At 51.4% G+C, this 15,496-nt stretch overlaps 1 protein-coding gene across 3 annotated transcripts; it reads right to left on the bottom strand.

The window, feature by feature from the left end:
- Positions 1-380: 380 nt before the first annotated feature.
- Camkv (CaM kinase like vesicle associated) lies at positions 381-12,083 on the bottom strand. 3 transcript variants are annotated; one of them, XM_063248875.1, is made up of 12 exons: positions 11,891-12,083; positions 4,567-4,675; positions 4,324-4,455; positions 4,070-4,144; positions 3,722-3,860; positions 3,472-3,592; positions 3,251-3,326; positions 3,022-3,158; positions 2,783-2,861; positions 2,504-2,591; positions 2,138-2,249; positions 381-2,002 (listed from the first exon to the last, which is right to left on the bottom strand). In XM_063248875.1, exons 2-12 carry the CDS (start codon positions 4,659-4,661, stop codon positions 1,671-1,673), a joined length of 1,386 nt encoding a protein of 461 aa, XP_063104945.1. In that variant the 5' UTR covers positions 4,662-4,675; positions 11,891-12,083; the 3' UTR covers positions 381-1,670. The 3 variants fall into 3 exon arrangements, with proteins under 3 accessions (XP_063104945.1, XP_013015379.1, XP_003476729.1); XM_013159925.3 differs by having other exon boundaries at positions 381-2,026; positions 11,891-12,082; XM_003476681.5 differs by having other exon boundaries at positions 381-2,249; positions 11,891-12,082.
- Between the last annotated feature and the right edge of the window lie 3,413 nt (positions 12,084-15,496).

Below are 15,496 nucleotides of genomic sequence, written 5' to 3' on the forward strand. Positions count from 1 at the left end.
CCCTCCCAGGCCTATTTTGGAGCTCTCTCTCTTTGGTGGTTGGCCTTGAGTGAGTTCCAAGTCTATCCCCAAATTAAGACAAAGGCTTCTTGGTTAACAGAGTTGGAAATGCAACCCATACTTGGAACTCTCAGCCCAGGGGATATTCCTTGGCCCAAACCTAGCCCAGGACTCACCCCACACACAAAATGCAGAGTCCAGAGGATCCTCACCATCACCTTTAAGGAATGCACTGATGTAGTGCCTTTCACTCTCAGCCCAAGCAACCCACTGAGCATCAGTCACTACCTGTGAACTTTCTCTCAGTCTCCCCTTCCCATTGCCTTCTAGGGACTCCTCCTCGGTAAGACAGAGGAAGCAAAGGCAAGAGGGTGGCCAGAGGCTTTGCAGGGTGACATTTATTTGCCAGATTCAGCAGGCACACAGTCAGCCCACCAACCTTCACATACCAGAGCAGACCTATAGGCATGCATGGAGAAGGGCAGGACCACCAGAGTGCCGAGCGAGGGCGAGGAACAGTGTGGCTGCCTGTCCAGACTGTGGTATGGTCTGACAAAGGGCACCTCTTTGGAGCCTCCTCAGGGAACTGGAGTCTTATTCTACTTCCTCATCTTAGCAAAAGCAACTTAACATGGTTCAGAGGCACCCAGACCTCTGATCAAAGTAAGCAGAGGAGGATCATCTTCTCCATGTTGGGAAACTGAGGGCAGACAATCTGCCCCAGTGAAGGGCAAACCCACTTTGCGGCAAGCCTCCTAAGGATGGAGAGGACTTAAGGGTCGAGCCTCTGCAGGATGGCTATCAAGGAAGAGCATGGGGATATCACCCAGCCCTCCCTGTTTGGCCCAGGGTAAGGACCCAGCAAGGCTAGACAAGAAGATACTGGGGTTGTACTCTGTTATCCCAGGTGTTATTGCCACATCTTAATTGCTCCTCTTTTCCATTAAAAGCTCATGAAGTTCAAGGTGCAGGGCAATCCGCTGCAGGGCAGAAAATAACACAAGAGTCTTAAGAGGGCCTTCCCAGCAACAAATGTGGAAGCTTCCACCCTCCTATGCATTCTTCCTACTTCTGAGCACCCCCACAGCTAGTATGCAGTGCCCCCACCCATGTGACCTGTCTTGATTTAAAACATAATGCCCTAGATTTCTGCATTCTCTATACTGGCCAACATCTACTCCTAGAGCAGCCCACATGTCACATACACACCTTCATGTTCAGGAGCCTATGACCACTGACAGGGCCTCACTGGAAGACCAGCTTTTAGGGCAAGGCCATCCATAAAGGGCTTAGGAAAATATGGGACCTATAGGACCTGCCTGGGGTCATGATGAGGCAGGAAGGGAAGGAGGAGAGCAAGGACCCCCTGAGTGTCCCTAGAGCAGCATCCCACAAGCAACAGAAACTGGAGAAGCTAGCAAAAGACAGAAAAGCCACAAGGAATCCATGCAGGGGCTGGGGCTGGCCCTGCCTCTGGCCTACCCACCACTCACACACATACACACAGGAGATGAGACTGCTCTCCTGTGACCCCCAGGCATGCCCCACTGGGATGGTGGACTTGGGGGAGCAAGGGCATCATGCCAGTGACTCTATGTACAGTGAGAAGCCCCTGATCAACTATCCCACCCTCCTGTCAGTCCCCCAACCACCACCTCCAGGCTACCCATTCAGCTGGTCTCATTCCGAGACTCCTGGACGTAGCCAGCAGCCTCTGCCCCTTTACTAGAGGGTGGAACCTGGCCTGTGATGCCCTCTAGGGCTGTGCTGTCTGGCTGAGCCATAGCCGGTTCAGGGGTGGCAGCTGCCTTGGCAGTGAGTACAGCACTGCTTTGAGTGGTGGGCACCGTGCTCTCTTCTATGGCTGGTGTGGCTCTCCCATCAGTGGCTGGAGTAGCACTCCTGTCAGTGGCTGGGGTAACGCTGCCATCAGTAGCTGGGGTGACACTGCCATCAGTGGCGGGGGTGACGCTGCCATCAGTGGCTGGAGTGGCGCTGCCATCTGTGGCCGGAGTGGAACTACGGTCTGCAGAAGCCACATTATCACTCTTGGCAGCACATGCAGCATCTCCCCCTGTGGCTGTAGCAGCACTGCCCCCTGAGGCAGGGACAGCTCCACTAGCAGCTGTGGCCCCACCTGCGGCCCCAGGGGTGACAGTGTCTGTGGCTGAGGCAGACTGGGAGGCAGCTGTGCCAGACTGCTCTGGGGCCCGGAGCCGTTTCATGAGGGTGGTCACTCGGACAGCTTTCTGAAAGATGACAGTAGAGAAAGGCTTGTGGTGAGAATTGCTGGATCCATTTCTTGGCAATTGCCAAACCTAGCCCCTTCCATGGTGCCCCAGCCGCCTCTGACCATTCATCAATCATTACTTCTGCTTAAGGTAATGACAGTGGCCACAGCCACACCTGGTGGCCTATGAAAAGTTCATGTATGGCGGCAGGGATGTGGTACCAATTGTGCCAGGAGAAGCACTGGAGAAACAGTCTGGTTACCAAACCTTACCTTCCACTTGGCTCTGGCAAAGTTCTTTTCAATCTGAGCACAGACACCATCCTTGATGTTCTTATCAGAAGCAGCATTGCCAGAAATCCTGAAAAGGATACAAGCGCATGTGGATATGGCTCTTTGTGGAGAGTCTGTCCTGCTTACCATATGGGATCCAAACTGTACCAGGCTAAGCCTCTGGACTAGCCTGGGCTCTAAGTAACACCACTCACTTAAGGCCTGAAGAATGGGTATAAATGGTACAGAAGTCCTTTCTTCCTCCCCTGCCTTGCTCACCATTCATGGGAGATGGCCTCTTCTGCAGTGATCCGCTGGTCCTGTTCCACCTCCATCAATCTTGTGACCAGGTCTTTGGCTGGAAATAAAGCCAGAGAGGATAGGCATGGCACCCTACCTCATTTTCTAGAGCTGATTAATGGGCTGGGGGCAGGAGCAAAATCCAGCACAAGAATCTGACAACAATGTCTCCCTCCCTACTCCCCTACATTGTACCCACATGCTGGGCAACTCCTCACCTGCCTGAGAAATATCATCCCAGTACGGAGAGTCAAACTCATAATCACCAGCCAGGATCTTGCGGAAGAGATTCTTGTCATGGTTCTCATAATCATCTTCTTCTACCTCCTCATAGAAGGGTGGATTGCCTGAAAGCCTGCATGGAGGCAGGGTCACCCAGCATGGCCACAGACACAGGCCCTCCACCCTAACCTGGCTGCAAGCCTATTTGTCTACCCATCCACTCACAGAATGTACATGATGACACCAATAGCCCAGCAATCCACAGGCCGTCCATACCGTTGCCGTCCTACCACCTCTGGGGCTACAAACACAATGTCCACCTGCTTGTCAGTATGGCCTGGCCAGGTCTGGTGCCATCCACACCCTCTTCCTGGGATAGGAACTTCTTCCTACCCAAAGAGGCTCCCTGATGTCTGCCCCTCCCCCCACTCCCCATCCTTGCTTGCCCAGATACTCGGGGGTCCCACAGGGCTCCTTGATGAGGCCATTTTCTAGCTTAGCCAAATGGAAGTCGCTGATGACAATCTTTGAGTTCTTCAGCCTGTTGTAGTAAACCAGGTTCTCCAACTGCTCCCACCAGGAATGCATGTAGGTGAGCAGAAAAGACCATGAGAGCCTCAGAGGCAGAACCAATGCCCCAAGGTCCTGACCAACCCAGCCCCAGCCAGCTACTAAGTGACCCGGACCTGGCCTCACCTTCAGATTCCTGTGTACGATCTTGAGTGAGTGCAAATAGGCCACAGCCTCCAGGACCTGCCGCACCACGTTGCTCGTGTCTCGCTCCGAGTAGTAGCCCTGGTCCAGGATCCAGTCAAACACCTCCCTCCCCGTGGCCCTGAGGGACACCAGCCCCTGAGCCCGGTGTGGGAAGGATCAGGTCAGGTAACAGCATTTGGGAGGGCTTCGTGCACCAGGCAGCTGGCTGGGCAAGGTACAGGGGCTGGGGACACCTAGGGTCTGGAAAGGGGCTTTCTTCAGGTGTAGAGGACAGAACAGGTAAAAGCCTGGGGACTGGGAATCGTAGGACCCCAGACCCTCACTCACAGCTCCAGGAAGATGAAGTATTCCTTGCGGGTTACAAACACATCCACCAGCTGTAAGATATTGGGGTGCTTCACCCTGGGGACAAAGAAAGGAGCCAGTGGTTAAAGCTGAGTTAGTCTCCGGACCGGCAAGTGAACAACAGCCAGCAGCTATGGCATAGACTTGGTCACTAGAGACTGCCATTGCCGGCGGCTACCTGCCCTCTAGGGATCCCCACAGCCCCATCCCACCCTGCCCCTGAGCCTCACACTCACATCTTAAGGATGCCAATCTCATTCTTGGCTGCCTTCCGCACCTTTCGGCCATCCCGCTTCTGGAACTTCTTGCAGGTGTGCAGCTTGCCTGTGGTCTTGTCCTTGGCACGGAAGATTTCACAGAACTCCTCACTGCAGCCGTGGGTCATGTGATCAGCCTTGGCCTCTGCCCAGAGTACATTCCATTCCCCCTTCCCAGGCAGCCCCTGCCCACCACCCATCTTTGCCCAACAGGACACTTACGTCTTAATGACCTGTCCCAAATCATATCTGTCAGTCACCTCCGATGGCTGGTTATAGTTCTTCTTGTCACCCAGAGTCACACACCCAAACGGCATTGCCAGGCTTTAAGCTGTGGGCAAGACAGAGTCTGACAAAGCATGCTTCAGGTCTCCCCACAACATCGTATCTACCTCAGGCCAGACCAGAGAAGAGATGGCACAAGCTCAAGGGTAGGAAGGCTGTGTGCCTTCTCCTGCTTTTCTGGTCTTATGTCCAGCCACTCAGTGTGGCTCCCTGGACTACAATGGCACCCTCTGACAAAAACTATATTAAGCTGATATATCAGGGAATATTGCATTCTATATATTTAAAAACACTTATCAAATACTTTCTTTAAATTTTAGCTATTTATTTCATAAATAAAGGGGCTATAACCATCTACCTACCAGATATTCATCTCTGAAGATGTGGACAATATAAACACCTCTGGTAGATGGCAACTCTCCCCTTTGAAAAATAGTTTGATCAAATAAATATACCCTATGTGCATGTATATATATATACATATATATATATGCATACATTTGTGCCTTAGGACGATTATGCGAGTGCTCATGATGGCTATCTTCATAATTGCCAAAAACTGGAAACAGCCCAAATATCAGCAGGATGGATTGTGCTGTAGTCACACAATGGAATGTTATACTGCAATGAAAATGAAGGTGCTATAGCTATACCCAAATGCATGATGCATGATGCATCTTATGGACAGAGTTCAGGGGGAAAAAACCACAGAAGAATAATACAGTATGATTCTATTGAAATAGGGCTCAAAACTAAGTAAAACTCCCTTCTACTGTTTAGGGATATAAACACAGAAGTAGCACTCTAAAGAGAAGCTAGGGAACCAAGTGTGGCAGCACATGCCTGTAATCACATTTCTAGGGAAGTGAAGGCAGAAGGATCGCCACAAGTTCGAGACCAGCCAGGACTATATAGTGAGTTAAAGTCCAGCCTGGACTACATAGAGAAACCTCATCTCAAAAACAAAAACAAACAAAAAATAAAACAAAATTTTTTTAAAAAAACTAAGAAATAAGCATCAGGAGTCAGGTAATAAACGGTTCCTTCTAAGAAAAAGGAAGGGGGCTGGGGATATAACTCAGTGGCACAGCACCTGCCTAGCAAGTGCAAGGTCCTGAATTCAATTAACAGTAGAGACAGAGACAGAATCAAAGACAGAGAGAGGGAAAAAGCTGAGTTGAGGCACATGGTGGTCTTCTAGAGGATCCTTTTCTTTTTGTTCTTTTTTCTTTTGAGACAGGGTCTTGTTACACAGTCCAGGTTGGCCTTGAACTTACTATGTGGCCCAGGATGGCCTTGAACTCACAGTGATCCTCCTGCTTCAGCCTCCCGAGTACTGGAATTACAGGTAGGTACTACTATCCTTGGTTTGGAGGGTCTGTTTCTGATCTGGGTGATAGTTACACAGATTTGTGCTTTTTAATAATTTGTAAAAATGTACATACAAATTTGAAGGACATTCCTAGATTTTTTTTTTAGTGTACTTAACAATAAAGAAGTTAATAAAAATTAGGGCCACTCACACTAAAGAGTTGTTATGAAAAACAAAGTGTGCTGCTATAGGAGAGATGTTCATTTAAAAAGTAAGGGACAGAATGGTGGGGAGAAGGTGCTGCTATTTGGATATATTTTTAAAAGTTCATATATTGGTGTAGGCTCACCAACTTTTTTTTTTTTTTTTTGCTTTCCTCTTCTTCCTCTTTTGGTGGTATTGAACCCAGGGCTTTCACACTAAACAATACCCCAAACCATTTTATTTTATTTTATTTTATTTTATTTTTACATTTTCAGACAAGGTCTCACCAAGTTGCTAAATTGGTCAGGCTGGGCTAGACTTGTGATCCTCCTGCCTCAGCCTCCCACATGGTGGGATTACAAGTGTAAGCACCACACCTGCCTGACTTCACAAACTCTTTTCTGGAAGGATATTGAAGAAATAATAATTCTTTTTGAGACAATGAATTGGCTATGAAAGGGGCAGGTCAGACTTTTTATAGTATTTATTAATTGTCTGTTAGAATTTTTACTATGATGACACTGGTTCACTTAGTAAATGTTTTGCTCAGCTACCATGCTGGGGCAGTGGGGGATTCCTCTAAGACAGAAGCACCCTCTGGTAGAAAGGCAGCATTTGGGCCGGGTCTTGAGGGGAAGGATTTGCCAGGAGGTATAGAGGGGTGATGGTCAGTGAGAGCAAGACAAGCCTGCCTAACAAACACCTCAATGGAAGGGCCCACAGGGGACCTGGATGTCAGGGCCAGGCACAAGGACCTGGCCAGATACAGCTGGCTCACTAGGTTCTGGGCACTCTTTGCACCCAGGATACGGTGCCTCTCAGGTCTGCAATCCTGCTGATTACAGCCCAGCTCTCATTTACAGTGCTGGGTTGCTGCTCTAGCACCCAAAAGAAAAGGGATCCACAACCCTTGTTCAGAGGCAGGGGAGCATTGGCTTGAGTACCTGAATGTTCCCCCGCCTAAAAGTATTCAATCTCAGAGTAGTAAAGAAGGAGAAGGTATCCTCAGTGAAGGCAACTTAGCAAGGACTATTCCAGCAGGGGTCAAAGACCAGGACCCAGTCTCACACTATGGCCAGCCCTGGCTGTTCCTTACTTTCCCCCAGGCACAAACTAGTCACTCAGTTCCCAGGGATCACAGTCCTGTTGGTCTTCTCTTAATGTGCCCTCTACATTAGTGAACAAATTCCATCCTTCCTTCATCTGGGCCGTAAAGGTAGGACTTAAGCTATATAGTGAGGCACCTCAGAAGCAGTTGAAAGAGGCTTTGAAGATCGTTACCAATTGCATGTCTTTGCCACCATGGCCACAGCCCTGCTTCCACATCTACTGGGGAGGGGCACAGGCTGGAATTTCATCCTCACAGCTAAGAGCAGAGGTGTGGCTACTCACTACACCCACTCCCATGCCATGACATCCAGGAGAGGAGGGCTGAATCAGTTTTCATGTATCTGATGGGCAGCAGCTGCCCTCCCAGGCTGAATGTGGGAACCATGTCTACCTTAGCCTGTAGGTCTCCCAGCTCAGTTGCTTTGCTAACACCATTCCCTCTGACACAAATGCCTTCCCCCTAAAATCTCCCATCAGAATTCTATTTGTCACAGCAGTTATTTATAACATAAAACCAAACAAAAACTAGCAACAACAGGTGACTTTCCAACTTTGTGTTTATCAGGAGCTGAAAGTGTGATCCCTGGCAAAGGCCTACACAACCTTGGCTTTTTTGTGGAGCAGCCTTCATGCAAGCTGAGGTGTTAAAACCTGGGGTGAATCTTTTTTCACTGCTACTTCTGACATCATAAGATTGTCCACAAAACAACTTGCCTAAAACAATCCTGATGCTCCAAGGCCAGACGCAAAATGGCCTTTCTCTAAGACACCTTCCCAACCCCTAGCCCCCATTCCAAGAGCTAGCAGCTCTGTCAGCATGGTGTGGGTGGTAGGTTTTATGTATGCCTGTCCCTGATCCTGGTCTCAGCTTTGGGCTCTGTATATGCACTCATGCCCATGGGGCTCTAGGCCTGGCCCTGGAGTCTGTGCCTACCACTGAAAGCTATGGTATGGTCAGCCTAGGACCATGTCCCGCAGGTCTAATGCTGGAACAGGGACAGATCTGCCTCCCCAACCTACTAGTATCACTGCCCTGATCCCAGCCTGCCCTGGCCTGTGCCACTAGACTTAATTCCAGGGTGAAGAGTGGAGAAAAGGGGGCCATGTTTCCAGTTAGTTAGTGGTGGTCCCCTCCACCTCCATCCATTCCACCATCTGCTACCCCTGAGAAGCTACATGTTGTATAAACCAAGCTCGTAGCAGCTGTCTGCAACAAGAGTGGTCTGGATCTCAAAACTAGAGAAGGAGCCACAGGATAGCAGTAAGAACAATTTTGCCTGGGCAGAAAGGGTCTACATTTCTTATTCCCATACCCCAGACCCAACACCCAACAATGGAGAACTGCCTCCCAACTCCAAGGGATTTGCACTCTACCACAGATCGGGATCATATTGGCCCCTGAGAGCATAGAAGCCTCAAAGCAACCACTTCCCTGGAGACTTGGTTTCCACCTTTCTACCTACAGGAAATAAACAGTGTGCACCTGGGACCACCCAAGGGAATGCTGGGAAGAGTGCAGAGCCTGGCCCTGCAACTGCCCTCTAGTTAGCTCTTAGGGAGCCAAAGGGTCCAGCACTCCCCAATTACTGCCTGCTCCTGAAGACTAATCACTGGGTTTGGGGATTGGAGCCTCAGGCCCTTTGTATTCTAGTAATCAGGGGTCCTCTAGGGGCTCTATTGCACCCTAGTCAAGTCTGACCCTGAGGAAGCCCTAGTGAAACAGAGGCCAAGAAGCCCGGACATTAGGAGTCCTCTCCTCTCCTCCACTCGGATCAGCCTGGTTCAGGGCCCATCTTTCACAGCCATAAATGAGTTTTTACTGCCCTGGTCCCCTGCCATGTGAAGCTCTAGAGTTTGCAGTAAATCTACGGAGGTTAGGTGGGGCCCAGAAGGCCTCCAGCTGCCTTCCAGCCACTTAGGCAACACCTCCCAATTTAGTGGAAGTTGTGAACACCAGCCTGTCACCACCCCTGTTCTCTTTTCTATGGGACAAGGGCTGACTCCCCTGCTGAAATGGACATGCTGGGGGCCCAATCCATGCCTAGCTCACAGCTGAGGCTTCGGCCATAGCATCCAGGGAAGGGATTCCTCACTGAGTCTGGTATCAGGAGACAGAGTCAAAGGTCCAGCTCACTGTTCATCTGCTTCAGGAGACTGGACAGGAAGCTACCCTGGTTGAACCATGGTCAACAGTTCCTAGGATTGACTCCCTTCATCTCATCAGAGAGCATAGAGGAAGGGTTTTTCCCAGTCTTGGGGGTTAGCATATGGACGAGTGCTTCCTCCAGAAAGTTCAGCTCTCAACATGCAGGCAGAGCTAAGAGCCAATAGTTCCCCATGCCAGAATATGGGGTCCTAATCTTTGAACCTCTAAAGGTGAATCCACTGGAGGCCCTGCTTCTCTTTGGTTGGAGGAGGGGAACTGCAGAAAGCACTAGAGTAAAGGGTTGCTATGGTGATGGAAGTTTTAAAACAAGGAGGGGGGAAGGGAGATGTGTTAGCAAGGTCCCTTTTTTTTTTTTTTTTTTTTTTTTTTTTTTTTTTTCTAAATCGAACTCACGACTGCCTGCTTGCAAGGCAGGCGCTTATGCCACTGAGCTAAATCCTCAGCGCCCCCCCCCCCTTTTAAGGTCCCTTATTTAAGATTCCCATGACACTTTGGCCTGTCTCCTTCCACATGGGTTCTGCAACCCTGGTCTCTATCAAAGAAGGGAAGATGGGGGCAAGAGAAACTCTAGAAAAGAGAGAGGAACACAGACAGAGACAAAGGCAAAGTCTATGATGGAAGAAGAGCAAGGAGGTAACAGGATAAAAAGGACAGAGTAGAGCAAGGGAAAGGTAAGTAGGAGGTTCTAGAGGGGCTTTGGGGTACTCAGCAATACCCTAAGGCCACCATAGCCATGTGCTCTGAATCCCTGGGCAAGAAGGTAACCTGGTACTTGGACTTTTGAGATTGAAACCTCCTATGTCCCCCCATAAATATGCTGAACTTAGTGTGGAAAGCAAAGCAAAAAGAGGCTGGCTTCTTGGGGTCTCTTGATGGGGAAGAGGCCAGCTGTGGCAGTCCCCAGCCTCTGCGGTCACAAGGGCAGCTTAGGGAAAGGAGGTCCAACATGTTGAAGGCAGAAGCATGGAGGGAGTAGAAATGAGTCTCAGAGACCAGGCTGCTTTCCTTGTCAGCTGGCCCAGCTGTATCCAGGTCCCCCAGTCAAAGCCACCCTCCCTCTGCTGCCTCCAGAGCCTCTCCTGCAGCTCAGCTTCATCCTGTCACTAACCACCCTGCAAGATCTTGTCAGGGGAGCCAGAAACAGTACCTGCATTAACACCTCAACTCCCATGACTTAGTTTCCCTGAACAGACACCACAGACTCTGTGGCCTTCTTCCAAGACAAGCAACTACCAGGGATGGGGCCAGAGAGGAGCAACAGTCATGAGCAATGCCAGCCTAGGATACCTGAGAGTCCACACCAAATGATGGAAAAGGGAGACCCCTGCCCCATCCTGGAGACCAGCCTGACTCTGAGGTGAATGGTGTCTAATTTGCCTGTTGAGGAAACTGAAGTCCAGAAGTCACTGGAGCTGACAAGAATCACCTGAGAGGGAGGGGAAAACACCATATCTTTGAAGATAATCCTGGGGGGCTCAAAGCCTGGGTAGACTGTGCTAGGCTGGTACAGATTCTGAGCTTCTCGAGAAGGGCAGAGGCCACTGCTCCCTAGCAAGGAAACTTAGTGGAGCAGGTGCTGCCCACCAGGACGCAGACAAAAGCAGTTGGCAGCGCGGGGGGGGGGGGGGGGGGGAGGAATGCTGTGGCTTAAGAACCCAGGGTCTCTGCAAGACCTTAACACCTGGGGAAGCAGAAACTCAAGCTTTACCTCTACCCCTCTAACTGTACCCCCAGCCCCGGCCTGGGGCCTCAGCCTCACCGTGGTGCCACCCTGACCCCCTTCCCCAGTGCTGCTCGATCGCCCCCGCTGGCACAGCAACACACATGCGGGAGGCACACGTGTAAGCGCCAAGCCCCGCACCTCCCGGCAAGAACGGGAGCGCCCCGCACCCCCGCCGCGCACGTGGGTCCGCGCCCAGGCCCCCTAAGGGGCCCTCACAAGGCTCTGAAGCTGGCACCTGGCCGAGGGGGTGCAGGTTCCCCAGGGGCTTTGGAGCCTCATCCACCCGCAACCCGCAGCAGCCCCGCCCAGCCCCCCTCCGGGTTGTCGCCCATAAAGAACTCTTCGTTGTCATGGAAATTAGTGACTGCCATGCAGGAGGGAGGGGGTCCGGGGGCAGCTGGGAGGGGCTGGACGCAGCTTTGGAAGCCAGGAGGGGACAGCTCAGCCCTCGGCCCCTACCCTCATGGGACACCTCCGATTTTCGAGTGTTAATGCTCCCACAATTCGGAGACGCAGAGGCCTTCCCTCGCGACCCTGGGAGCCGTCCAAGCCCAAAGGAACTTCACCTCGACCCCGCACGCCACCCCCGCTTTGCAGAGCCCGCGCACAGTGACCCTACGGGGACCTGAGCCCTCGCGGTTCCCCGTGCACTCTGCGCCCGGAACCTCAAACCAGGGAGCCAGCCCCCCAGGACCCCGTATCCGTGCAGGACGTGCCCCTCGTCCCAGCCCACCCTGCTCCACACCTGCAGCGCCAGTCGGTCAATAGGAGGAGGCTGCCGCGGGTTCAGCAGGGCGCCGAGGGTTCCGGGGGCGGCGAGAGCTGAATCCGCTCCGGGCACGCGGGGCAGACGCGGCGCCAGCTGCAGCCGCTCCAGCTCGCGAACCCTGCATCGCCAGCCTCCTGCAGGCAGCGGATTCGCACCCTGGGCCGGGGGCGGGCTGGAGGCGGGGTCTCCTGGCCGGCCCGCCCCCACCCTGACGGAGCTGGAGACTGGAATCCCATCCCAAGACCAACGCTAGCAGGTTGGCGGTGCAGCTCTTGAGCCTCTGCCACACTCCGCGGTTCCCTTGGATACTCGAACTCCCGACCCAACAGCGGCAGCTGGGGCCCCAGGAGCCTTCTGCCCAGTGTCGAGGCCAGGACATGGAGCACTGGGGAGCAGTCTGAGTTCTAGAGCTGACTGGGACTCTGCCCAGTTCCTAAAACATACCCAAAGGATGAAATTCACTTGGAAAAGTGGCATGGCTCTGGCTAGGCATCCTGATATAGGCAAGGTATAAGAGCTCCAGACCATTCGAGCCCCCAACACCTGCAAAGCAAAAGTCTGCCCCAACTGTAAGTCCCAGCCAAGCTGGCTGGCACAGTTTTCCTCCTCCTAATGGTGCTGAATTGTCCAAATTATGAAATTACCTGGGATTTGGGAGATCCAGGCAGGAGTCCTCACCTGGGCAATTTAGACCCTGTCTCAAAATAAAATAAAGTAAAATAAAATAAGCTAAGGATGTAGCCCTGCTTTCAATCTGCAGTACCAAAAAAAGAAAGAGGAAAAAAAATCACCAGTGATGTGGAGTCTGTTTTCTTTTCAGTTTAATTATCCTCAAACACTTCAGGAGCAGCTTCATGAGCTAGAATATGGGGACACCTGAGAACTATGGCACCAAAGGCCCAGCAGGCCTGGTGTGTGAAGAAGGAGGAAGTTCAGAACCGCTAGGAAGAAGCTTTGAAGGAAATCTTTGGCCAAGACTCTGTCCTTTGGCAGGGACGTATATGAACTCAACACCAGCCCCACTCCCCTCACAAAGCTCTGTGAACCATCTGGAGGCCAAGCTTAGGTCCTTCCGTGTCAGAAGCTGGGCTTTGTCCTGCCCCGCCCCTCCCACTTAGCCTTCCGGCCCTGCCAGTGGTATAGGGAGATGAGGGCATCCCCAAATCTTCAGCTAGGTTGAGTGAGGCTTCCTTAAGGTGGCTACTGTGGCTGATGACAGGAGGGACTGTACTGGTGAAGAAGCTGGAGCTGGGACTGAAGGGCAGTGTGCGAAGTGACTATCTAAAACAAGGTCCCTCAACACCTTCTTCCACAAAGCCAGGCATGGTGGCACATTCCTATAATCCTGACACTTGAGAAGCTGAGGCAGGAGGATTGTCACAGGCCAGCCTGGACTACACTGTGAGTTCAAGATCAGCCTGGGCTACAAAGCAAGACCCTATCCCAAAACAAAACAAAACTTTCCTCCAGAGAGGATATTGGAGAACCATTCATATTCTTCTGTGGTTTTGGGTCATCTCTGGACAAGGCTGTGCCACTTCGGGGCTTACTGGGTTCTGAGTGTTTCTGGGTCATAATACCTACCCCCACTTCAGAGTAAGAATCTCCTGGAGCTAGGATGTGTAGGGCAGAGTCTGTTTCTCATCTCAATGTGCTCAGCTAATGTCTGAAAAATGAATAAATGGCTTGGCACTCAGACCTTTCTGTCATGTGTGCACCGTCCTTAAAACAAAGGGACTCTGAGTTACACGGGGTTGCCAAGCCATGGGTTGCTGTCCCTACAAGTGTCATACACGTTTTCTTTCTTTTTTCAGGGTCGTGGTTACCTAGGCATGGATTCAAGGAGAAATTGGAATGGGGATTCACAGTCAGGAAAAGGGGTGGCTCCCTAGAGCCTTGCTGCTGCTGGCAGTGTTCCACCTCTTCTTGGTCCTGTGCACAGTGTGTGCCATGTGGGTGAGAGCATGTGGCAGTGTGCATGCACACACATATATATTTTCTTTTGCTAAGGGAGATGGCAACAGCACAGAGTATGAAGTGGCAACCCAGGGGCACATGGGTCTGCATTCTGTGTGCACCCAGGCGTGCTTCTGGCACATGTGTGTGGATGCTGTAGCCAGCGCCTAGAGCTGTGGATCTACTTCCTGCCTCATATGAGTCTCTGGATTGTGGAGGCCAAATCAGTCCGTGAGAGCAGGACATGGAAAAAGGCTGGACTAAACTCGGGCAGGCAGGGTCTATGGTGATCATACATCACTGGTTTTTACCAAGCTTGCTCTTAGGTGTGTGTGAGGGTAGGTAGATCTTTGTCATTTATAGAGAGTAACCCAAAGTCATGGCATGTCCCTCAGTCTCTGGCCAGGGAAGCACAGGCAGGGTAGGACTGGTCTGGGTGTTTCAGTTTCAAACTCCAACCACCCTCTGGCTGAATGCCATCCTTTCAGATTTCCAGGTCATGACTGAACCAACTCTAAGCCGTGTTTCTAGTGTCCCTATTCAGAGCTTGCCAGGGTCAGGGGACATGACTTCTATCTCACACTTGGCCACAGGGATGGCAGGAGGCCCTTAAGCATGAGGCAGATTTTGAGATTAGAACAGAGAGAGTGGCATCAGCAATGCTCCATAGCCTCTTTGCAAACCCTCATAAGAACTATAACGTGGCCACCTTGTAGGCAGGAGATACTAGAGTTGGGAGGATAGAGAGGGGAAGACACTATATATTTTGACTCCCACCAAAGCTAGAAAATCAAGGGACAAGATAAGAGCCTCAATATCCTCAGAGCCCTGAAAGCAAGCCAGAGCCTCACTCCCAATGGCCAGGTCATTCCACCTCCCATCCAGGATTCAGGTCTTACCTACATTACCCACTACCTGTCCAAGGGACCAATGGCCAGTATTTTCATGCTATTATACTCTGGCCAATGGAGAGGGGTCCCTACCCCCCACTCCCATCTCAGCATAGAGCTCTAGCTAAGACTCAGATTCTAGGAGGTACATGTTACCAGACAATCTTCCCTGAGAAACCTAGCTCTAAAAGGGACCTTTGCTTGGAGTCAATGCCCCATACCCCCCACCTATCTTTCGAACTGCTCGGCTATTGTCCATATTGCTGGCTTCAGTCATCAGAAGAGGGCCCAAGATAAAGAAGGGCAAACAGTCTTTCCTTCTGCAGCTAGGGGAAGGGGCTCCCTCCACCCCCCACTTCATGACTCACTGCAGGCTGTGTGGGTTATTACATTATGTTTGAAACTGCCATGGCAACTAGCTGGCAATCAAGGGTAATTGTACTTTGTTGTCAGGGTAACGGGGCAAAACCCACAGCCACTACTATCTGTGGTTGCCCTTGGGGTGCAGTAAAGGTCAGGCCAGACCAAAGCCAATGTTAGCCAGGAGTCTTGGGGCTCTCCAGAAAGGGCAGGTTGCCCAGGCCCATAGAGTTCCATAGTGCAGAGGTAGAGTATACCTTGGGAGAGCCAAGGCCTCCATCCCTGCTCCCATGCCTGGACTCCTGCTTTCCCTCTGCACCCTCTGCCTGAAACACACACCAGTATTCAAAATAGGCAGAACCAGAACTTTATGTTT

The sequence above is a fragment of the Cavia porcellus genome, unplaced genomic scaffold (genome assembly GCF_034190915.1).
Source record: "Cavia porcellus strain 051 isolate PalLab524CR breed Dunkin Hartley unplaced genomic scaffold, mCavPor4.1 scaffold_5, whole genome shotgun sequence".
Classification (NCBI taxonomy): Eukaryota; Metazoa; Chordata; class Mammalia; order Rodentia; family Caviidae; genus Cavia; species Cavia porcellus.